This window comes from Myxine glutinosa, chromosome 11 (genome assembly GCF_964187855.1).
Source record: "Myxine glutinosa chromosome 11, kmMyxGlut1.1, whole genome shotgun sequence".
In the NCBI taxonomy this organism is placed as follows: domain Eukaryota; kingdom Metazoa; phylum Chordata; class Myxini; order Myxiniformes; family Myxinidae; genus Myxine; species Myxine glutinosa.
Genome location: NC_136271.1, coordinates 74,925,971 through 74,951,640, shown reverse-complemented (window position 1 = coordinate 74,951,640; position 25,670 = coordinate 74,925,971). Strand labels below are relative to the sequence as shown.

General features: G+C 40.5%; 1 protein-coding gene across 9 annotated transcripts in view; it reads left to right on the top strand.

The window, feature by feature from the left end:
- Window positions 1-24,175, top strand: part of LOC137436785 (pumilio homolog 1) — a 177,324-nt gene extending 153,149 nt beyond the window's left edge. For all 9 annotated transcript variants that reach the window (XM_068130880.2, XM_068130877.2, XM_068130881.2 and 6 more), the window contains 6 exons: window positions 2,487-2,615; window positions 2,802-2,939; window positions 3,330-3,455; window positions 8,594-8,715; window positions 16,748-16,940; window positions 22,385-24,175. In XM_068130880.2, coding sequence (XP_067986981.2) covers window positions 2,487-2,615; window positions 2,802-2,939; window positions 3,330-3,455; window positions 8,594-8,715; window positions 16,748-16,940; window positions 22,385-22,519 — 843 coding nt within the window. In that variant the 3' untranslated portion in view covers window positions 22,520-24,175. The remainder of the gene's footprint in view (window positions 1-2,486; window positions 2,616-2,801; window positions 2,940-3,329; window positions 3,456-8,593; window positions 8,716-16,747; window positions 16,941-22,384) is intronic.
- The last annotated feature ends 1,495 nt before the right edge of the window (window positions 24,176-25,670 follow it).

Genomic DNA, 25,670 nt, shown 5'->3' with positions numbered 1-25,670 from the left:
TTTTGACTTCTTTCCTGGAAGTCCTTGGTGTCCTTGCGTTTTATACCTATCCTGCCTCCCCCCAGGCCCTCTCCCTCCAAAAACATCTCCCGATGTCCCTGCTCTCAAATGTTGTTTGTGTGCTTCCTCCCCTTCTCTCCCCATCTTGTCGACCGCTACCTTTTTTATGTTTTGTTTGCTTGTTTGTTTGATTTGTTTGTTTGATAAATGTTAGCTCTTTCACGAGCCTCGACTCTGTATCCAAAAAAAAAAAAGAAAAAAAGTGACGACCCTCTACGGTTCGGAGACACAATGCTAAATATATAATATATAAGGAGTATCACCCTCATAAACATATCTCTTCAAAAAAATTCATGATTGTGTCCCTTTAACTAGAACTGCACTCGGTAGAGCGCATACCTCTGCCAAGCTGAGCAGTTTACGTTTTGTATCTCACTGATGGGGCAGATCTGGATTTGGACCTGAACCCAAATCTAATCGGCTTGTTCTCGTCATCAAACCATTTCATCCACCAAGTTTTGTCATAAGTCGTCCACAACTTTTTGATATGTAATGCTATATATTGTCTTTGGCCCTATCTCTCACTGGTGAAGAATTACTTTTAAAATTCCAGTATCTGGATCCCGATCCTCACCATAATCGAATCAATTTGGCCTTGTCACACCCTACCTGTTCACCGAATTTTGTCCAAATTCGTCAATAACTGTTTGAAATATCATTCTCACAGCCACACACAAACAGACTGACAGAGGGGTGAGAACATAACCCCTGTCCACCTTCGGTGGCAGAGGTAATAAAGCCGTTGATATTTTTGTAACAGGACTGGCTCCGTCCACTATTCTGCACACGTCAGCCGTACAAGGTTGATTGTGTTGCATAACATTACAATTGCACGTACTAATCCATTTCGCTGCTTTTGTGGTTGGAATTGCAGTAAATGCAAATAATGATCAGAAGCATTTTTTTGTTCAAAGTATCCAAGAAAAATTTTTTTTTTAACCAACGGGCGAAGCGCTTAGCATGTTTCTAAGCTATTGCTAATCAACTGCTTGTACGAGTTTTTTTGCTGTTTCTCAACTCCGTCCATCCTCCCCCTCCAGGTGAACATATAATTTAGAAATAGGCGTACTTACTGTTTATCATAATATTAGGTGTACCGGAAAGTAATGTCGTTTTTCAAAGAAGAATACACAGCTTAAAAAACGACATTACTTTCTGGTACACCTAATACATCCGTTACAAGTCTTTGATACCAATTGTAAAGATAATTGGATTTGATAAATAAATTCAGAATTATTTTGGAATTGCTTCATCAAAATTCATCTGACTGTTTTCACAATCGTCGACAGTGATGATACCGTATCCAAATCTCTGTCTTAATCTGCAGGGGCACTACATAGGTGGCGTAATCACACTTCATTTATGATGTAACCAACACACCAACTTCATAATTGAGTCTGCTACCTGGTTGAATGTAACCAGCACATCAGCTTCCTGGTTCAACATGCCTACGCTTTGTAGTAGTAGTAGTGATATTAGTAATAAAAAATAGTAGTAGTAGTAGTAGTAGTAGTGGTGGTGGTGGTGGTGGTGGTGGCGGTGGTGGTGGTAATTGTAGTGAAAATGTATTAAAGTTGAACCCAGGAGTGATGCCCACTTAAACCGCTGAGGGGCGTCTATAAGACCTCGGACGTCCGCGACGCAGAGCCACTCCTGTGACATTTTACTATGACATGTAGTCTTGTATGGTACGTACCCGCTCATATTCTAGGCTTGCTTGCATTGACTCGGTACGTACCATACAAGACTACATGTCATAGTAAAATGTCACAGGAGTGGCTCTGCGTCGCGGACGTCCGAGGTCTTATAGACGCCCCTCAGCGGTTTAAGTGGGCATCACTCCTGGGTTCAACTTTAATACATTTTCACTGCAGTAATAATAATAATAAAATCTATTTTTTGTGTGGGGTTGGCCGTCCATGTGTCCGTGATAGGTTTTCGTTACAGCGATAACTTCAGAAAGGCAGAAGGGATCCAAGGCAAACTTGGTACAGGTATTTATAATGATGTAAAGATTAACTGATTATATTATGGGGTCAAGAGGTCAAAGGTCACTTTAGGTAAAAATTCTGTTACCAAGCTAACTTATGAACCAGTGATGGTATTTTGACCAAACTTGTTATAAGTATATGTTATGATGAACTGATTCGATTTTGGCATCAAGAGGTTAAAGGTCAGAGGTCATGTCAGGTAAATTGGTGATATGTGAGAACAGCTGAAGGGATTTAAATCAAACTTGGTACAAGTATGTATAATGATCTAATAATGTGGGCGGAGGCATATCGGTCGACGTCGAAGAGTGCTGTTCTAGTTTTCTTCTTCTGCTTAGTCTTCTTGTTTTTCTTTCCTCCCTTGACTTTTATGTTGACCATTCCTATGTTTGTTTAAAGTGAGGCTTTTACCGTTTCCTTTTGTGCCACCCTCAGTTTGGTAGTCCTGACCAGAAGTTGGCATTGGCGCAACGTATACGTGGACATGTCCTTCCCCTGGCCTTGCAGATGTATGGATGTCGCGTTATTCAGAAGGCTCTCGAGTCAATCCCACCTGAACAGCAGGTTTGTTTGCTTTTTCATTTTAGGAAAGTTGTTTACATTCACTCCCACAGAAAGCTGTGCTTTAGTCAAGTCACAATTGGTTGTCTTTTATGTTGACCATTTTACTTGACTTTAGTCAAGTCACAAGCCAATGATTTTAAACACCTTTGCCATCTGGTTTGCTCTTCCCATTCACTCACTACACAGAATGAAATGGTGCTCGAGTTAGATGGACACGTCCTCAAGTGTGTTAAGGACCAGAATGGAAACCACGTTGTTCAAAAGTGCATAGAGTGTGTACCCCCTCATTCTCTTCAGTTCATCATCGATGCCTTTAAAGGCCAGGTAAGTTTCTGTTGATGGCTCACTGTGTGCACGATCATGCTGCATCCTCTCCTTCAAAAATCTTACTCCATGGCCTAAGCTTGTATGAAGAGGTAGCCAAAAAGTTTTTCCCTTTTACAAAAAGTCTTCACAATGAAAAACATGACTTCTGATCCTTTCGCATCAGGAAACCCACTGACTCTTGAGTTCTAGGTGATGTTGTTTTTTGTTTTTTTTCTTCCTCACCCCCTCCCACCCCGCACTCCCCCAATCAAGTCATGCAATGCGTTTAGGCGAGGGGTGGTTTACGGGAGACTACCATTTATGTGTAATCTTTAGAGCACATCCTTTCTTTAGCCAAATATTTTTTAGTGAAATTTTGACGTTTTTTATGCCTGATGGATTCCACAGGTATTTTCTTTGTCTACCCATCCGTATGGATGTCGTGTTATCCAGCGCATTCTGGAGCACTGCACTCCTGAGCAAACTCTACCCATCCTGGAGGAGCTTCATCAGCACACAGAGCAGCTGGTCCAGGTTGGTTGTCATTCATTCAATCCTCAACACACACATTCCTTCATTTATAATGAAGAACTAACATCCTGGTGAAGCCTGGCATCGATCTGCGTCAGCAGACAGGTGGAACAATAGATGAAATCGAGAGAACCTTGATTGAGGCATGCCATTGTGGAATGCCGTGGGAAGCAAGTGGAAGCTGAGGTTTTGGGCATTAACCCTTCGTTGGAGCAGAAGTTGAAGGGTTAACACCTGAAACGTCAGCATCTCCTTGCTTACCACGGTGGTTAGTACACCTACCTCGACCAATGTTCTTTCGATTCCATTCATCATTCCCTCATTTATTTGTTTTTCATTGATTTGTCTTGTTTTATATCTTATTTACAAGAGGTCTTTTGATGCTCATTTTTTATATCCTGATTATATCTTTCTATAAATTTTATTATATCCTTTTTATTCTTTTACCATCATAACTTTGTTTATCCATTGTTTTCTCCTCAAATTGTGTGTTTTGAACCCCAGCAAACAATTGATAATTCAACTAATAGCTTTGATTCCATACATTTTAGCTCACCTGGAACGAAGTTCAGGGGAGCTTATGCGATGGTGCGTCGTCCGTCCGTCACTCAGTCCGTCCGTCCGTCAACACTTGCAACTTCTTCTCCGAAACCGCTGAAGGGATTGTGACCAAACTTGGCACAAATTATATTTGTTGTGTTGTGACTAAAGTTTGTTCACGGCATTAAAAATATCGGGGTCTAAGGGGGTCTACCGGGGTTAAAGTGGATCCAGGTTTGACCCCCAAAATAGGAATTTGCTTTTTCCTCTGAAACTACACACACTATTTTGATGAAACTTGACCCCAACTTTCATCACCCATGATGTACCAATGTTTGGTCAAGGCATTAGAACAATTGGGGTATGAGGAGGTATGAGGAGGGAGGTGTATGGCAGGGGCGGGCCCCAAAATAGTTTTCTTTTGTTTGTTTGTTTAAAGTCTTATGATTATGTTAGTATGATTCTACATGCTGCCCTGTCTTCTAGCAACCATTGAAATTGTTTTTAAATACCTTTAGTCAGTGCAGTATACTGTTTATTCTACCAGGTGAGCACCAGGGGTATTGCTCCTGTGTTTTTATTATGGTTTATTCTACCAGGTGAGCGCCAGGGGTATTGCTCCTATGTTTTTATTATGGATCCTATGTATCAAAAAGCTACAAATATCGAACAAACTTATTCAAATGAAGCACCTTGCTACCATTAGAACATTTAAATTGCATAAGATGTGGCAATAAATGTAAATTGTTGCTCCTAACTTGCCGACTTGATGACAGAAGATGCCATTTTCATTTTCCCCGAGCAGGCACGAGCAACTTGGTAGTCAAACCCAATAAATTATAAGATCGATGTGTTTGCCACGTCTTACGATAAGTAAACACAGCACTTCTTGGTTTGTAGGATTTCAAGAATGTAATTTCGTTTATGAATGTTATTTCTCATTCAACAACTTGATTGATGTTAATGGTGTGAGATGTGGCTCACATAGCCATCAGAATCGTTGGCCAATCGGTTTCAATGGGTCTTTATATGATACCCATGTTCATGTGATGTCATAAAACACATAATGTGCAGCTTTTATTGATTGGGACTGTTAGATGTGTCTTCAGTTTTTGATAAAATAAACACATCTTGCTTATTGTACTGCAGCTGGGAAAGATTTGACACGTTATCTTGAGAATGCTCAATGAGATAGTATTTAACAATTCTGCTTTAAAAATAGCTCATTAAAATGTGAGATCATCTACTTCCATCATGTTCAATGTTTCATAGATCTGCAATAGCTTGGCATGGTTTCTCTATTCAACAGTGATTGTAAGTAAAACATTCATAAAGTTCAAGAATGAGATAAAGTGGTCGGACACACAAACGTTTTTATTTTCCGTTGTACTTTGTTTGCTTGTTTGTTTGATTTGTTTGTTTGATAAATGTTAGCTCTTTCACGAGCCTCGACTTTGAATACAAGTTGCCAATGAGTTGAGTTGTCGGTGTACAAGTATACAGTGCGTAAGAATTTTTTTGAAAATGTAGAAGAAGACGTTTCTTGGACTACTGTGCATCTCGTTCTGAGAACATTTTGAATGCTCCTCCTACATATCACCAGTTTTATCGTTAACTTGAACTGCTTTGTGTGGCTTCATTAAAAAAACTTTGAACTCTGATGAATTAGTCGTGGCCAAAAACATTGGCACCCTTGCACTTTTTTCAAATAACTCACAATTTTCTCAAAAAATAAGTTGAAATTGACAAAAGTATTTGGTCTCCACAATTCTTTATTTAACTATTAATATTACAGAACCTTTGTTTTTGATTCAGAACTTGATATATCCTTTTAAATCAGAAAATAAAAAGAAATGGCATTGACAAAATTATTGACACCCTCGACTTAATATTGGGAGCACACATGGCCTTTGGACAAAATAACTGCAGTCAAGAGCTTCCTATAGCCATGAATGAGCTTCCTCCACCTCTCTACTGGCAGTTTGGCCCACTCTTCTTGAGCAAACTGCTCCAGTTCTCCCAGATTTGAAGGGTGCCTTCTCCCAACTGCTGTTTTCAGATCTCCCCACAGTTGTTCAATGGGATTTAGATCTGGACTCGGAGCTGGCCACTTCAGAACATTCCAGCATTTTGTCTTGAACCATTCCTGGGTGTTTTTTGAAGTGTGTTTGGGGTCATTGTCCTGCTGAAAGACCCATGACCTCAAACAGAGACCCAGCTTTCTGACACTGGGTTGAACAGTGCACTCCAAAATGCCTTGGTAATCTCCTGATTTCATGATGCCATGCACACATCTCTGATCATCAATTTGGTTTCAGACCAGGTCACTCTAGTCTGGGCATGCTGCTTCTGCTGTCTCAACAATGGATGGAGGTCCTCAATGTCAAACAGGAAATGAGAGCTGTCTCCCTTGACATATCATGTGCCTTCGATATGGTCTGGCACCCTGCTCTGCTCACCAAACTCTCCTCCTATGGTATCCATGGAAATCTCCACGCATGGCTGGCAGACTTCCTCTCTGGTCGTAGTCAACTTGTGGCCCTGAATGGGTTTCTCTCATCTCCCCTTCCTGTTTCAGGCTGGAGTTCCCCAAGGCAGTGTTCTGGGCCCTGTGCTTTTTCTGGTCTTCATCAATGATCTCTCTGACTCTCTTGAAAATCCACTCTATCTCTTTGCTGATGACTCCACTCTGTTGGCAGTTTGCATCCCTCAGGATGTCGGCATCCCCCAGATCGGCAGTTTGCATCCTCACTCTCTGCAGACCTGGACAAAGTCACAGACTGGTCAAACAAGTGGAACATGTCTTTCAATCCTGACAAATCTCACACTCTCGCTATGTCTCTCCGAAAAGACCGACTGGACAACCCTCCCTTCTACTTTCTGAACAATCCTCTCCAAGAAGTTTTGTCACTCATGCTTTTGGGTCTCACTATCTGCCATGATCTTTCCTGGGAAAACCACATTTCCAAGCTGGCCTTCAAAGCCAGTCTCTGACTGGGCATCCTCCGTTGTGTGAAATCCTTCCTTGGCACACCTGAGCTCCTCACCACATACAAGGCTTTCATCCGCAGCGCAATGGAATAATGTTCTCCACTCTGGGGTGGTGCTCCTGTCTCACAGATAGCTCGTCTTCACGCTGTTGAAACCAAAGCTTTCAGAATCATTGGAATCTCCCGTGATGAAGCTAACTCCGAGGGCCTAATTCACTCACCGCAGGCAGGTTGGTGGTGTTTCTGTCTTCTACCGACTCCTCTCCGGCCACGCTCCCCCAGCTCTGTCTGTGCTCCCCAGATTCACTTTTTTGAAATACCGACTTCTTTCCTTGAAGTCCGAGCAGTGTCCATGTGTTTTATACCTCACACACACCCCCCCCCCTCCCCTTCCCATGCCTCCTCCCCCCAAGCCCTCTCCCTCCCACAGATCTCCCGATGTCCCTGTTCTCTACTGTTGTACTTGTGTGCTTCCCTCTCTCTCCCCATCTTGTCTCCCGCTCCCTTGATCACGTTTTTTGTGTCAGTTTGTTTTTGTGTGATTAATGTTAGCTATTACACGAGCCTCGATCTTGTACACGCACACAAAAAAAAGTGCCATTACTTTTGGCCACGACTGTAAAAGGAAAACTAGATCGGCACTCTTCGACGTCACATCGACTGATATGCCTCCGCTAACATTATTACATCATTATAATACTTGTATCAAGTTTGATTTAAATCCATTCAGCTGTGCCAAAGTTGGCACATTTTAACCTGACATGACCTCTGACCTTTGACCTCTTGACCCCAAAATTCAATCAGTGCATGTTTACATCATTACACATAGCTGTACCAAGTTTTAATTCAAATTCCTTTAGCTGTTCACAAGTTCTCACATTTTTACCTGACATGACCTCTGACCTTTGGCCTTTGACCTCTTGAACCCAAAATATAATCAGTTAATGTTTACATCATAATACATTCCTGTACTAAGTTTAAATTGTATCACTTCAGCCGTTCTCGAGTTATAGACCTATTACAGACTTTGACCTTTCACCTATGACCCCATAATTTAATATAATCACTTAATAGTTACAACATTATACATACCTGTATCAAGTTTGAATTAGATCACTTCAGCCATTCTGAAGTTATAGACCTATTACAGATTTTACCTTTGACCTCAAAATCTAATCACTTAATCTTTTCAACATTATACATACCAGTACCAAGTTTGAACAAGATCCCTTTAGCCGTTCTCAAGTTATCGCGGTAACGAAAACCTATCACGGTTGGACGGACGGACAGCCAGACGGACAACCTGAAAACACAATGCCTCCGGCGACTTCGTCGGCAGAGGCATAAACACAAAACTTATTTTGCATTACTTTCCTTGTTCGCTGTTCCATCTGAAATATATTGGGCCAATCACCCATCCGATCCCTCGAGTGAATGGCGGAAAAGAGGCTCGCTTGCACTTGCCACGGCTCCCCTTCCTTCACCCAGCTTAAATGATTTTATGATTGAATCGAGTTTGAAATGTTGCAGTGTTCCACTGTGGTGTGCTACTTAAACGTCACTGCACTGGTCCAATCCATTGTGGAAAATGCTAACTTCTTTGGTTTACAGGATCAGTATGGGAATTACGTGATCCAGCATGTACTGGAGCATGGACGCCCTGAAGACAAGAGCAAGATCATGACTGAGTTACGTGGGAAGGTGCTGGCACTCAGTCAGCACAAATTTGCCAGGTGTGACAGTTATTTTTATTTGCCTGTGTTGTGATAATATGACTATTTTTGCTACTCTCACATTTTTAGTTAAAGAGCGTGGCTGTTGAGATTATTTTCCGTTGGCAGTGGTTTATCTCAACATTGGTATTCGAGAGCCTTTTTGAATTTCTTGATGTTTTAAAAAAATTATTCAAAGTGGATGATAACTATCTTCTGTGTTGCTGGGATCTTTCTTTTATTCTGTGCCTGAGGTCAAAGAAGAGATTTTGAAGGATTTCCTTTGAAGGAAAGTTAATCATTGGACATAAACGTCACTATTTTGGCAACGAAGCTGTATATAAGATATTGTAGCTGATGGAATGCAGAGGGTTGAATGGGACCTGATGCGACTTGACTTTGTGTTTGACAGTTATAGCCATTTTAAATTTCCAGGTACTAGGAGCGGCTTTGTCACGATCCCATTCGGACCTCCATGTCGTGAAAGTCGGAACGAATCGGTACGATACCAGGGTCAATATTTTGTTAGCCGAGGCTAGCCCTACCTTGCGTGTCACTTATCACCTTGCGATTTCGGTCGTGCCATTCAGTGCAAGTACTGTACTTCCCACTTGTAATTCTTAATGTGTTCAAATGTTAAAATATTAATGGCCAGCACTTCCCACTTATAATAACATGCTCACATTCCTTGAATTCAAACCTTCCAATGTAATAATGGGCAACTCAATCTAAAGGCTTTTAATGCTAAACAAACCAGCGTGTTCATAGAACATGTTGCCCACAATTTTGAGAAAATGACATTGGAATGGTATTTTCAACTCTTGATTTGTGTTTCTGAGAACGGTCAATATTTCATCTGAGCCACCATCTTTTCTAAATCTCGATATTCCCCAACACTGAGAGCATTAGTGGCAAAATTGATTGGTCGAGATGGCATAAAATGGCATTTGATTTTGCCAAGTATTGCTAAACTGGAGGGTTCTGAGGTGCCAAGAGGCGATTTGCATTTTCCAATGTTCAAGAATAGAATTCAATTGAAATAAAATACTTTTAAGGGCTGTAAAAAAAAAAAAAAAAAAAACTTTTTTGGAAGTTTACTACCGTTTTAGCCAGTCTATTACACCACCATATCTAACAGATTACTTTAGTTCTTCATGTCTGTTGAGTGTGTCCGTTGTGACGTGTTTAAAAACGGTAAGCTCCTTGTTTGGAATGACTTTCAATTTTGTTTGAAGATAGGCAGATTGAGTAAAAAACAGTTACCTTACGACTTTGCGCATGTGCGATCGGGACGACAAAGTGCAGTACTGCTAAACTACAAGTTCGTTTCCCAATTCATGGTCTGATTTGTGTCCAAAATAAAAACCACCTTTAGAGGCCATTTTTCCCCGCAAGCGGGGGTTGGCCTTTTTTGGGGACCGTGGTTGTTGTTGTTTTTTGGTCCCCTTTTTGAAGCAATGTTTTACGGCCGGATGCCCTTCCTGCCGCCAACCCTTTTTGTTGCCTTTTTATGACAAACAGGGAATTACCAGTGAACTGGTACTCAATTTGCCGACCTCGGAAGGATGACAGGCTGAGTCAACCCCCCTGGCGTTAATTCAGCGATCGACCGGGATTCGAACCCAGGATCCTAGGATCCTAAGCTGGCACCCTAGCCGCTAGCCCAAAATATTAAATTAAATTTAAATAAAGTAGTTCGTCGATCATAAATGGACGTTTGTAGACACACAGACGAAGAAAGTGAACCAATTGCTTAACGCTGCTTTTCGCTTCATGAGTGCGATAATCACTTAAACAAAAACAAACTAGAGGTTCCAGGGAATCTGAACTCAACTGGTCTATATCAATATGGTTAGAATATGCATAATAGAACCACAAACTATATAGTTTATATGTGCTAAAGAGGTACAGTAACGTTGAAGGTATCTCATGTTTAAACAGGAAACTAGAAAAAATTGAGTTTTAAGTGAGGCATGAAAAGTAAAACTACAATTACTTTTCTCAGATTTCAGACTTGAATTTATTATATGTGTTGAGGTTTGTTACATACTGTCTACACACCAAGTTTCAGCCTTCTAGCTACATTAGGAAGTACCAGATTGACAAAAATAGATTTTTCAATATGGCCGCCCTGCCGCGACCTTTTTTGGGCGCGCAACGCCCAAATGCAATCCCAAACTAGTTTATGTCAAAAGATGCTGCATAACAAGTTTCATCAAATTTGATCAATATTTGTGACTTTTAGAGTGTAGACGTCAAATTGTTTACAGACGACAGATGGACGACAGACACTGGGTGTCGACAAAAACTCAGCTGGACATAGTCCAGTTGAGTTAAAAATTCAACTGTTACTTGTTCAGAATGTAGCCCATATCCGAAGTGTGGGAAGATCTATTATTAAAAATATTGGCATTTTAAAACCATACATACAGTATAAATTCATATTACATCTCAAAATAGCAATCTTTTGCTAGAATGAAGCACAAGATGGGCTTCAAGCCATAGATCATGTTGCATATCATTTAAAAGGTATTTTCTTTCAGATTCCATATTTATTATTCACATCATAAAAGTAATACGATGGTAGCTATAACTGACAATTTTATATTTCCAGATGTCTATCTGCATTGAAACTGCAGAGATGAGAATAATGCATTGCATACAATGTCATAACCTGATATATTGTGTGAGGTCTCTCAAGTTTCATGCCATATAAGATGGGAAAATATTGAATCTCTTCCCTTACCAGCTTGAAAACATAAAATGGAGTTTGTGGAAGTGTTGTACCCACCTCCATCCATTGCAATTCCTTGAACCCACTAGTCCATACTTTCTACCTCAGTACATTTTGATGTGGCACCTGGTTTGTTTTGCAGTTGCAGCTAACTAATGATTCAGATAAGGCCTTCTGGTGCCGCTAGCATGTTGGCGTAGATGGGCAAAAATCCTGAATCGGCTCCAACTCCCAACCCCAGCCTGAAATGTCATGTATGATTCTTGTTCCAATGTCATCCATTCTCTCACTTTAAATTACACTGTGGTACTTTGCAGCTGAATAAATAGCTTGCAGGGAACTGCCTTGCACAGGTTGCTAATTACTGACTATATTTGACATATAGAAGGTTGTCAAGGCTGTCATTATTGTCACACCCATTACAGAGAAACCAGTCTTCTCACCACCATTGGCTATTTTTGTGATCTGTCATGGTTGCATTTGCAGTGTGATGAGAAAATGGATCAGCTTTCATCCCTGGAATGTTAAATACTATCCATAATTTCTTCATTGGCAGGCTCTTTCTAAAGGAGTCGAGTCTTCATGGTATGTCGCATCCACTGATTGCATAGACATTAGACACACACGATATTGATGATGTCTTTCCCAAACACTGCACACAGGTGTTATGTCCCAAATCTTGGTTTTTGAGTTCTTTGTCGCTGATGTTCCTAAAGTTAAAAGTGAAGAGGACATTTTGGTGGTTTGTCTTGGTGTTGTTTAACAGGATACAAGCAGATTTGTTTTCTCTCCGATCAAAATACTTTTCTCTGATTTTGGCAGAGAGTAGCGTTGTCCGGACAATGTCACGATCAGCATCACCAGAGGACATGGACTGTCAGTCATTTACCTGATGGAAATCCTTCAAAAGATACAAAAATCGCTGTTTGCTCTGAAGGCTGGAGAGAAACAACTCGTCTCAATAAATCATGTCCTTGTGAAAGCAATGTCATGTGATGACTTGCAGTTTCCTCTTCGTAAATGGGTCACATATTTTGCAGAGACTACTTTCATGGCCAGCAAACATTATGACCACCTTGCTGTACTTAAAGCGCCTTTGGGCTTCTGAAAAGCGCTATACAAAATAAATGAGTTATTATTATTATTATTATTATTATTATTACTTCCCTGCCACAAAGTCGACACACATTTGTGCAAACTGTTTGTACCAAGAACCCAGTGGCCATAGCAAACGACGGAGCGATCCACTATTCAGGACATGATGGACACAGTCACTTGGAAACTCCTCACAAATTTGGTGATCCAGAAGGGATCATATATTATGACCTACAGTCGTGGCCAAAAATATTGGCACCCTTGCACTTTTTTCAAATAACTCACAATTTTCTCTAAAAAAAAGTTTAAATTGACAAAAGTATTTGGTCTCCACAATTCTTTATTTCACTGTTAATAATACAGAACCATTGTTTTTTATTTATAATGAAATATATCCTTTTAAATCAGAAAATAAAAAGAAATGGCATTGACAAAATTATTGACACCTGAGATTTAATATTTGGTAGCACGGACTTTGGACAAAATATCTGCAGTCAAGCACTTCCTATAGCCATGAATGAGCTTCCTACACCTCTCTCTTGGCAGTTTGGCCCACTCTTCTTGTGCAAACTGCTCCAGTACTCCCAGATTTTAAGGGTGCCTTCTCCAAACTGCTGTTTTCAGATCTCCCCACAGGTGTTCAATGGGATTTAGATCTGGACTCATTGCTGGCCACTTCAGAACAGTTCAGCGTATTGTCTTGAACCATTCCTGGGTGCTTTTTGAAGTGTGTTTGGGGTCATTGTCCTGCTGCAAGACCCATGACCTTCGACGGAGACCCAGCTTTCTGACCCTGGGTTGAACATTGCGCTCCAAAATGCCTTGGCAATCTCCTGATTTCATGATGCCATGCACACATTCAAGGCACCCCTTGCCAGAGGCAGCACAGCAACCCCAAAACATCGCTGAACCTTCTCCATGTTTGACTGTAGGGAAGGTGTTCTTTTTTTTTGAAGGCTTCATTTTGTTTTCTGTAAACATAGAGATGATGTGCTTCACCAAATAAGTCTAATTTGGTCTCATCTGTCCACAGGACCTTCTCCCAGAAGGATTTTGGCTTGTTCTGGTGTTATTTGGAAAACTCCAGTCAGGCTTTATTATGTCTCTCTCAGCAGTGGGGTCCTCTTTGGTCTCCTACCATAGAACCCCCTTTCATTGAGTTGGCGACGGATGGTGCGAGTTTAAACTGTTTGGCAGTTGATTGAGGTGCTTTCCCACCATTTGAACAATCCTTCGCTGCCATCTTCGATCAAGTTTTCTCTTGCGGCCACGTCCAGGGAGTTTGGCTATAGTGCCATGGGCCTTTAAAGGGCCACAGACACATAAAATCATGTTTGGTTTAATTAATAGATATTGCTTCACTTAACACTTAATCGTCCTTTTTTAAAAATAAATAACACTCGATTGGCCCCCGCCACCCAAAAAAACGGCGATTTGATTGCTCATGTGACTGGCTACGTCATCGAGGGAATTTTTGTTGCTGCTGGTAGTTTTTAGCTGGTAGTGGAGTCCCGCCCCTAAAATTGTGATGTTCATTCATGATGTCACCTGTGTGATGTAATCGAGGGAAAGATTTCTCAGCACGCAATGATAACTGCCTGACCAAGAATCTTCTGATCGTCAAAATCATTATTAAAAACTACCAGCAGCAACAAAAATTCCCTCGATGACGTAGCCAGTCACATGAACAATCAAATCGCCGTTTTTTGGGTGGCGGGGGCCAATCGAGTGTTATTTATTCAAAAAAAAGGACGATTAAGTGTTAAGTGAAGCAATATCTATTAATTAAACCAAACATGATTTTCTGTGTCTGTGGCCCTTTAACTTTCTGATAACATTGCGTACAGTGGACACAGGAACATCAAGGTGTCTGGAGATGGACTTGTAGCCTTGAGATTGTCCATGCTTCGCTACAATCTTGTGTCTGACCTCCTCAGATAATTCTCTGGTTTTCTTTCTTTTCTGCATGCTCATTGGATGACTCATGCTCATTTCTGCAGTCATTCACCACACCACATGGCCATAGTGAGATTGCTGGCTCAGATAAAGGGGATGGGGGAAGCCAATAAAACGGATGAGCAGAAAGAACTGGTGTTCTTTGGCTTGAGGACCTTTCATGGTGAGTGACCATCTGCCCTGCTCTTCCATAGAGTCTTTAATTACCTGCCAGGATAGTAACCTTGCTTAGTCAATGTGCTTCCGGTTTGACTGTTCGGTCTGAGTGTGGCTTGTAGGCCCATAGGAGGAAATTTTTAAATTTACTGTACGTGCTTACGTATTGCCATTTGTTAGTCTATCTTTCATCCTGCTGATCTGTCTGTGCTCTGTTGTTTTGTCCCAAATAAATTACCATATTTTCTCAGATTTGTGCCTCAATTTCTGCTGCCAGCTCATGCATGTATGGAAAACATGAAAAACAGCAGAATGACTCCTTTTCTTTATGCAAACTGGTTGAATGAGTGATTTTTATATTGCAGGCACCTGCAACTCACCACAGGTGAGTTCAATTCCAAAGTAAAGGAGAATCACCTGCTTGAAATATAATTATTTCTAACAGCTTCTAAAAGGTGCCAATAATATTGTCCTGGCCATTTTCGGATTTATGTGTGGAATAATAATAATAATAACAATAATAATAATAATAAAGAGTCTTATATAGCCCCATCAAGCAGAGTAAACGACCCTCATGGCGCTTTACATTATCATGCGAACGCACACACACCGCACACGCATACACAAACATACACACACACAGACACCCCTTCACTCTTGCCCTATTCCTCTCCCTCCCCATTCAAAACCCACAGATGTGTACTCCCCCCTCCTCCTCCCCTCCCTCCCCCGCACATGTACACAGACATACTCTCGATCTCTGTCCCACCTCAAACCAAAGGGAAAACAGGACTTAGACTTTGAAAGACTTGTGAAACAGATAGGTTTTGAGGGAGGTTTTAAAGGCAGGAAGAGAGTCAACATGTCGAACAGAGGAAGGCAAGTCATTCCAGAGCAGAGGTGCAGCAAAGGAAAAGGATTTCTCGCCAAAAACTAAGATTTAGTCAATTTTTCAGCTTTTTTTTTACATTGTTCCACTTCAAACCAAAGAACTACATATGTGGATACCAAAATATTAATTTTCTGGAAGAAATGGTGCATTATTTGAAAATAGTGCAAGGGCGCCAATATTTTTGGCCACGACTGTATGCTAAAGCGGACTTATTTGTTTTCTTCAGTAAATCTGATAAATCAGTGGGATGTTGCAACATTCGTGAGTTCGTATATTAATGCTCGTTTGTTAATGCTTAAAAATGTCAAAAACACGTTTTGGTTGATTTTCTTTCGATGTGAAACTTCACACTAATGAATGAACTTTTCCTTAAAACTCAGATCCCCGATAGTATTGTAATGTTTGCAGTACACGGCAGTTTTTACAATCGCCTTAAATCTTCCTGTAACTATCACTAAAGCCGGGCACGCTTCTTTGCAGCAACAGGTGTATTGGCTGTTAAATTCAGGTGCATCCTGGATATTGCGTTTAGCAGTCTTCTGTGATACTGCAGGACTCATCTTGGCCTATCAAGCACTTATTTGAATCACAAGAGAGTATTTCCCTCCCTGTATCATAACCATACTCATTGAAGCTGTGGAGGCCAAGGAACTGAAAATATTTGGCATGATCCATGAACAGACAGTTGCACAGAATCCCCACAGATGCATACAATTTAGATGTAACAAGATGGCGAAGATGAGTAACAAGATGGCGAAGATGAGTAACAAGATGGTGCCTTGTGGTCATGTGATCATGTATCCTCCAATCATGATCGTTTTCGCTCTAACAGAGTTCTCCTGACTCTAGTATTCTCTTGCTCTGTCACCATCCCCCTCCGTTCACCTCAAAACGTCTGGAATTGCATTCCTGCATTTCATCATGGTCCTCAGTGTGCGCTACATCCATTAGTACGTTAAGACGTCAGATCTGTCTGCCAGTACTGGCAGACATTAAACATCCCACGGCTTCTTTCGTGAAGAGTTGGCGAATTATTGCCGTCAGCCTGAACAAATTACAAATGCTTCCCTGCTGGGAAGTCAACGGCAATCCACCCAGCATACCCCTTGTTAAGTGACTGCTTCGGCAGCACCAACGTTTTGTAAAGTAAATGATACATTGATGATGATAATGATGTTGATGACTTGGTCTGCAATTTGGTTTGCTTGTGTACGTGACAGTAATGTGGTGGAGAAGTGCATCACGCACACATCCAGGACTGAGCGGGCTCTCCTCATCGATGAAGTGTGCTCTATGACTGATGGGCCACACAGCACCCTCTACACTATGATGAAGGACCAGTATGCAAACTACGTTGTTCAAAAAATGATTGACATGGCTGAGCCAACTCAGCGCAAAATCCTCATGCATAAGGTTTGTGTTTAATTTTTTCACCGTTACAAGTTCTGAGTCTGAGCTTGCTCAGGCTTCATGTCAATAAATAACCAAGCAATGTTCAATCCTAGAACTATCAAAACGAAATCAGTAAAAAAAAGAAAAAAAAAGAAGTGCATGTTATGTACTTCAATATCATGAATGAATTTATTTTGAAATACAATTTTTTATTTCCTTCACACGAATTTCAAAAATGACCATATTTCTGGGTGTGTGTGTGTGTGTGTGTGTGTGTGTGTGTGTGTGTGTGTGTGTGTGTGTGTGTGTGTGTGTGTGTGTGTGTGTGTGTGTGTGTGTGTGTGTGTACGTACACATATATAAATATATATAAATAAAGAATATATACATATATATATATATATATAAAGAATATATTCATATATATATATATATAAAGAATAAAAAATATTTATATTATATTAGTGTGTAAAAAAGTGTCCCTTGGTACATTTGTATGCTCATTATGGAAACAGTTGAGAAGTATGATGACTTTTATCTCTGCACTACCTCGTGATTGCCCTACTTTTACTTTTTAAATTTCGATTAAAATCGAGGCTCATGGAGGAGCGAAGTGACGTTGGAGGGGAGTTGGGGGGCAGCAACACACTAACAGTACGGCAGTGGTGCAACAAGCAGGGCAACAAACGAACAGGAAAAGGGGAAGAGTAGGAAATGCAGCCACTAGCCCAACCGAGGTCCACACGTGGGCAAGGGAAACATGGACGTAGCAAAAAAAAAAAAAACACACCAAAGCACTCAATGAGACATGCAAATATAACACATAAACATATTGTTATCTGGAACCGGTATCCTCAGACAATTTTGGAACCGGTATCCTCAGACAATATTCTGGAGCAGGTTATCCTCAGCTTCAGAAGACAGCCTCAGAGGAGAAAGGATGGCATATGGCCACAAATTAACCCGGAATGGGAAGACTACAGTATTGGATGATTTATTTATAAATAATTTTAAATTCCACTTCCTTCTCGTTTTTTTCCCTCCAATATCACACGTCTATTGTGTGAGTAATCATCATTCTCTTTGTGTTTGCTTTGTTTTGTTTTTTTCTTTCTCTGATATATACACAAAGAATTAAGTTAAGCACCCCCCCCGTTTTTTTACAACCTCGCACATTACAAGTTTGTTGTCGTCAAAACAGTGTAATATACCCATGATATTGCTATATTTTCTGGAGAAGTGATATTATGGTCACATAAAAACATAACAATCATGCCGTTTTCAATATTTTATTCTGAATAATTTAAGGTGAAATTTTTTGGGAATTTTAGGCATATTTTCACCTCAATTTAAGTATGGAGCTATAGGTCCATCACGGACAGTGTGGATGACGTTTATGTTTTCTAACGTACAGTCATTGTTCTGAGAAGACCTCTAGCGATCTTTGCGTCAATAACGTGTGTAGGACCCACGTGATCGGATCACTGACTCAACCAATCACTTTTTTTCTCTTTGATCACTCAATTTCATCAATGGATAATTGCTAATGTCATACCAATCATTATTTGATCTCACATACCTTAGAATATATGCCAATGTATACATATACACAAAGAATATATATTAGGGGGTGCTTACCTTAATTCGTTGTGTAGGGGTGCTTAACTTAATTCTTTGTGTATATTTACCCTCGCCAAAGGGGAGAGGGTATTGCATATGAGTCTGTTTGTCTTTGTTTCTTTGTCCGCACAGAATAAAAATGATTTTCTCTGCAACCGTTGGTCTGATAGGAAATTTTCACCATTGGTGCAACTCCACCTGTATAATTTTTAATGATAATTATGATGTCATAGGTCACGTCGTACGGGCACCATCTTGGAAACAAAAGGAAAAAAAATTGCACCTCTATATCTCCGAAAGCGTTGCATAGAAAAAATTGATACATGGCTCATTGTAAAGAACTCTCCATGGGGAATAAAATATGCTAATGATGATGTCATGGGTGCCTCCATTATGACGCCATAATTCGACAAGTACAAAACTTCATCCGATCAAGATGAAATTTATTGAGCGTCATCTCGGGATAAATTACTGGAGAAGAAAAAAAAAAGATGACGTCATTTGTCATGTGGTTCGGCCACCATATTAATTTTAACAAAAAAAACACTTAAAACACGTCCTGGCGAGGGTCTGCAATCTCGGATAGCTCTTTCTTGTTTATTCATTGAGGTACCTTCAGCCTCTGTGAATACTCTGTGAATGCTACAACTCATGGGTTTTCTGTTTTGTCATCACTGACATGTGACCATGCCACGGCGAATGCACCCATTTATCACAGAAATGAGCGTGCCCATAATCTTAATGTGGCAAACAAAGGATAAATGGGTATTTAAGTGCGTACTTAAACACATCCATCACACCTGCACACTAAAAAATGTCTGCTTCTATTAAAACAGTTTTGTGTTGGTCTACCTTTAAAAGGAATGCAATTTGTCTACAACAACAACAACAGGCATTTTAAGCCAAACACATAAATCGTGCAATGTTGCAAATATATTAAAAACATTTTCCCTCGTACATTATTTACAGTACATCCCTCAGCGCACCGTTTGACAACATGATGACATGTTTGTGACAACTAGAATGGACTCCTGTCCTTTGAGGGTCCTCAAGGCAGAGGGGGTTTGACTTGCACCTCCCCATATCCCTCCTCAAATTGAAGTTGTTTAATCTGAACAGCATGCCTGAAATATTTCTGGTGCTGAATTTCATCTACATACAATACCAATCTTTCAAAAGTAAACTTATTTTAATAATCTTCAAAAATGATTCATCTCTGCTGTAAACGACACGGTCTTCCAAATGTTTTGTAATGCTTTTGGATAGAGATGGGCCAAAGTCAACTTGAGTTCAGGTTCACACCATCACTTTTCTCTTTTAATTTGCTGAAACTCACCTCGCTTTTCTCTTTTAATTTGCTGAAACTCACCTCGCTTTTCTCTTTTAATTTGCTGAAACTCACCTCGCTTTTCTCTTTTAATTTGCTGAAACTCACCTCGCTTTTCTCTTTTAATTTGCTGAAACTCACCTCGCTTTTCTCTTTTAATTTGCTGAAACTCACCTCGCTTTTCTCTTTGCATTTGCTCAAACTCACCTCGCTTTCCTCTTTTCATTTGCTGAAACGTTTTGCCAAGCACGGTTTGTAGCGAACCAAGTTTGCTTCGTATACGGTCTCGAGGGAGTTTATTCGCTCAATAAGTGGCATGCTCCAGTAAATTAGGCCTTTATAAAGTCTTGAGTCAGCCTGCATTACCAGAAAAATATTGTTGTGGATCTGCCGCCGGCCTTCTCCCCTTACCAAGGGGGGATTAGTCCCCTTCTCTTTGACTGACCAGCGCGACCCAGGACCTATGACGTCCCTTCCGGACCGCGAAATAGGGTATTAAGACCAAATTCGCTATTACCTAAATACTCGCGCTGCCCTGAAGTGAGGAGATAAGCCCCCCACGAACCACGTGTGTTGATACGCCGAGCGGTTGCGTACACGCGATCCGCGCCGTTATCACTTACTAGACCCTGATTCAAGCGGTTCTTATTCGTACCATGCTTAGTCAATGGAGAAATCACAAAGGCGATCGAATTGGGAAGCAAAGGAATAACAGGTTTAATTATTATTGTTTACAATGTACAATGGTTCAAGAGCAGAGACACAGAGCAATCCTTAAAACAGTCTTATACTTAATACCAAGGACACGGGCCCGTCTCACACACACACTCACACGGGGATTGCAGATGGCAGGACGATGTTCACCAGCTCGCCCAGGGATGGCTCTCGTGCAGTTCTCTCTCCGGTCCCCGGCACGTCCCTTGGAGTAGGTGAAGGCAGGAGCTCTCCGCGTGTCGTCTGGACGGAGCGAGTTATCACGGGGCGAATTGGTAGGGAGCGGACTTTGACGCGGCTGGCGGTTATTCACTTGCGGCTATGGCCACGCTTACTTGCGTGGGTGAAAAGCGCAATAAGCGTTACCGGCGTGCCTGGCTGCACCCGCGTACTTGTACCGCCAACGCTTCTCCTTCTTCCCCTGGGCGCGCACGTTATACTGCGAGGTTATAGTTCACAATGGCGTCTCCACTGAACAAGTGCTTCTGATCCTCTTGCATCAAAGTCCTGCTGATAAGTCCTCTCCCAACAAGTCCCCTCTCTGTAAGTCCTATATCTCTCTCTCTCCTCTGCGAGTCCTGGCGTGCGAGTCCTCTCCCAACAAGTCCTTTTGAGGGCTTTGCGCACCGCGTTGTATAGGCACGCCCCGCGAACCTTCTCGAACTCACCAGACGCGCCTCACCACGCCCTCTCACGCCATGCCGCTAGAGCCCTGATTGGCTGGTGGCTCTTACCATCTCCCGCTGCCGCTCCCAGACCTCACCGCCGCCTCCACCCTTTTTAGGTCTACCTCGTGTTACTCGACTAGTGGGCAGCCAATGCTTAACAAACTGGATCGAGGCTAGCGTGGCTGGGAAATCAGTGGCAAGTAAAGCCTATTTTCTTGTCTTTACACAACGCAGGCACTAAGAGGGGAAATGGCCTATTCTTACACATACTAAGACATAACTATACTACAAATGGGCCTATGTTGCTCGTGTGACTAACTATGGGGGGCAACCCTTTAACCTTTAATGACTTCAATGTGCCAATCTCAAAACAACAAGTTTTCCCAACCAAAATGTAGAAAGAGATACTTACTATAAGCTAACTCTCATAGGAAAGAGGTTGAAGCAATGTTTCGGGTGTGATAAGTGCTTCTTCAAAGTGAAAGAGCTCCTCTAATCTTTTCCAGTCGCTGTCTTGTAATGAGTGTTCTTTATAACGGGACTCTTGCCCTATCGATCGTTTTTAACACGTTATACAACACATCGATCGTTATACAACACAATAGACTCTATTTAAATTGGTCTTCCATTGAAAAGGATGGATTTTGAGAAGATAAGTAAACAATTCTTCATTTAGCCAATGTTTTTTCACTTTTCGGTTTGTCTAAAATGCTTTGTTCTCAAGCGAATGCTGCATCTCTTATTGGTAGGCCTGTGTAGAGCAGTTTACTATCCTCGTCAGAAGGGAATGTAGTGTGTCTTTTAATTGCATACTTTTGGAACTGAGTATGTCTGCTAATTACCTTAGTACCATTAGAATGTGACTAAGTTTATTGATTAATTTACATTTGGGACGTATTAATTATGTCTGATATAAATGACGCAACTAACACCAGCACACAACCACCACACAAAACACGTCCTGGCGAGACTGTGCAATCTGTTTGCTTTTTCTTTGTTTTATTTATGGGCGTTTATAGTCTGTTCAAGACATGCCCGGGTATTTGACACAAAACTCGGGCTCCAGGATTTAATGACTTGATTTTACAACAGTTTGTAAAACATTCGTGAGTGAAGCGTGTGTGTTGTTGTTTCAGATAAGGCCGCACATCCCGACGCTGAGGAAGTACACTTATGGCAAACACATTCTGGCAAAGTTGGAGAAGTACTTTGTGAAGAATAATGCCGATCTGGTGGGATCCATTGGTGTTCCTCCTAACGGTATTCTGTGAATTACTGGGAAATCTTGAGTCCTTTCACATCAAGCTTTTCCATTTCGACAAAAATAGTCTGCATGCTTTTTTGATAATTTTCAGTCTTGTACTCCTCCACGTGACGGTGATATCTTTTTGATATTGTAGCATTTCACGTTGTAGATCTGATTTTAGTTTTTATTTACCACGTGCTTGTTATAACATCAATTTGGAGAGGTGAAGTTATTTCTGAAAAACACTGGAGTTTGTTTTAATTTTTCATTTAGTGCTATCTTGGACGAAATCCAAAAACGAACCGTACTTCGTCGCTGTTATCATCTTTTTTTTCCCCCCATGTAGATACAGTGTACATATGTTGAAATATTTGTTTAAGACCTGGCACTACTGGTTAAATTTTTTTTTTTTTTTTCACATTGCCGTTCTGAAGTGAAATGTCGAAAGACCTTGTGGCAGTTCATTGGAAGACTTGTTATTTTTTATTTTATTGTGCCGAATTGTAAGATGTTCAACATATACAAAATGTCTCCTCAAAAGTTAATTCCCATTCATTTTACGTTGCGAATTGGTTTCCTGTACATTTGTACATTTCTAACCCCGTGTATCAAAAATCACTTCACCTTTTCACATCGACTCACGCCAGACATTTTGTGCACACACCTTTATGATGTGGTTCATAGTTAAAATAATTTTCACTTTTCTCCTTTTATTTTGCTGTGTGTGTGCTTGTGTGTGCATATTGCTGAAGTATGGAAAAGTAGATTCTCCAGTTTAAAGGCGTTTTATTGTGCATAGTAATTTCCTTTTTGGTATACCTGTAATAGCGGATGTTGTAGTAAGATTGAAAAGAATCTTAGTTAACAGCAGTACATATACTACTCTGCCCCGATTGTGAAATGTGCTTTTATTTTGTCACTCTCCTTTTTGTACAGTGGTGTATTTTTTTTCAAATTTGTCTAACTGTGACAACAATGTAAGATAGTGTCCAATTTTTTTCTCATTTGAAGATATCCTGTTAACAAACTATCTATTAATTGTATATTATGTGGAAAGCCCTGTACATGATCCATCCGGATACCTTTTGAAGATACCCAAAGTTTGAGTGTAACTAATAGTCACGTATCTTGCCTTTCTGCATATATTTTGAAACATTTCTGTATATTCCGTAAAAGCAAGGGCGTATAGAATACGGTGCAGGCTGTACAGTCGGCGTAACACTGGGCAGAGCAGTTTGGGTTTAGAACATGTCGGAATGTTTTTGAAACGCATGTTATGCAGGATTGTTCCCACCCAATAGACGCGTTTTTGCCGACGCATAACTCACAATGCCGAGATACCAGGTTCAAAAGCTAAGCGATTTGCTTGTTTGAGTTCAAGGCACTTGGTTGGGGGAGAAGTAAAAAATGTCATGGAAAAGGTTCTTTTCTTTTTTTTCTTATTAATCGACCTGCGTGCGCTCTATTTTATTTTGTTTGTTTGGTTCCAAGTATGCATAAAAATTGTGTAATTGTAGTATAGCTTGAAATAATATAATCTTTTCAGTTTAATTAGGTTTGCTTCTCTTGCAATGCAATTCATGGGTGATAAATACTTTTCTCCATTTGTATTATATGCTGTAACAAACAATTGTGAATATCACTATTAAATAAACAGTTTCTGCTCCTTTCTGTAGGATAACACTTTGAGTTCTCTGTTACTGTAATGTCGGTTTGTTTCCGAGATTAATGCTGTGTTTCTTATTGTTATATTCAGGTTAATGGTTTTAAGCAAAACCTATGGTCCGCAGATCTCTTTTTAATGGGTGATTATAATGAAATGTTTTATTTGTCGGTTTTGTACGCTCCTCTTCCTAGGATATGGATTGGGTTCCAAATGTTGGTGGATATTGACAGGGTTAGACACAGGTTTGGTCTTTGTTGTGTCGTGAGGATTATTTTGGTATGAGAAATGGACACACTAGAATAAAGACAAAATGGTGTAAGAATTGGCACATCCAAACAATTGAAGCTACTATCGCTTTCGTAACCGTAATTCAAGACATCTACCTGACCACAAAGTGACAGTACCTGACAGTGTTTGCTGTCACTTCGCTGTTTAATTAGGCTCCCAGTGACGTCACCACTGGACGATAATCGTGCTTTAGATTTACTATCGTGATAACGATAATGGAAATTTATTATGATGATAGCTGCTGCACATGTGCATTTGGTAAATTACACCATGAGCCTGGATATTGAGGGTGTATTGACTGCTTTTAGAGTTTAGTTTGTGTAGTTTCTCTCAAAAGATATACCCGTATTAAATGCAGCGCTATAAAATAAAGCCGGTGATATAATATGGAATGTATATTCTCCAATATGTAATTTAAATGGTATATCATAAACAATAAACATTAAAACAAACAACCAACTACTCAAGGTGCCAAAACTGCTGCCAGTGTTGAAATCTATCCGTTTGAGTGTGCGAAGTGGAGCACTCAAGGCAGCATCATGTCAAAGATCGAGAAGGTGAGCATACTCGGTGTGCGGAGTTTTGGCACCGAGGACAAGGACAAGCAGCTAATCTTGTTCTTCTCTCCTCTCACCATTCTCGTTGGATCGAACGGAGCAGGAAAGATGGTGTCATGTATTTCCTTTATTTTTTATTATTATTTTTTTCCATTTTTGGCACACCATGGAATTGCTTCGCATTTATTATTCGCGAAGTTCAACATCAAAGGCATAATTTTAAATGCCCAAATGGTGTATTATGTTAGCAAGCAGCTTGCTATTGCTTGCCAAGCCAGACGTTCCATATCAACCTCTGCAAACTGCTCGTCCAGTCACTCTGCAAATAGTCCAGTCAAATGGTGCCTTGACCCACCACTAATTGGAAAAGATTGTTTCTCTGTTGGATTCTCCTCTGATATACCCCAGGAATACCATATCAAAAATAGAGATGAATGGGAGGGGTGGAAGGGGTCGAAATATGCTAATTTATGTTAATTAGGTCCAAACATCAAAGGAACAAGCTAAACAAGAAGAAATCTTGCATTTGTCACAAGAATAATTATTCTTTGATGTTATGTCAAGAATAATTATTGATGAAGTTGGGTAGCATTAAATTGATTATAATCAATTTAATGCTACCCAACTTCATCAATAGTGTTGTTAGAAATGATAGAAACTCAAAT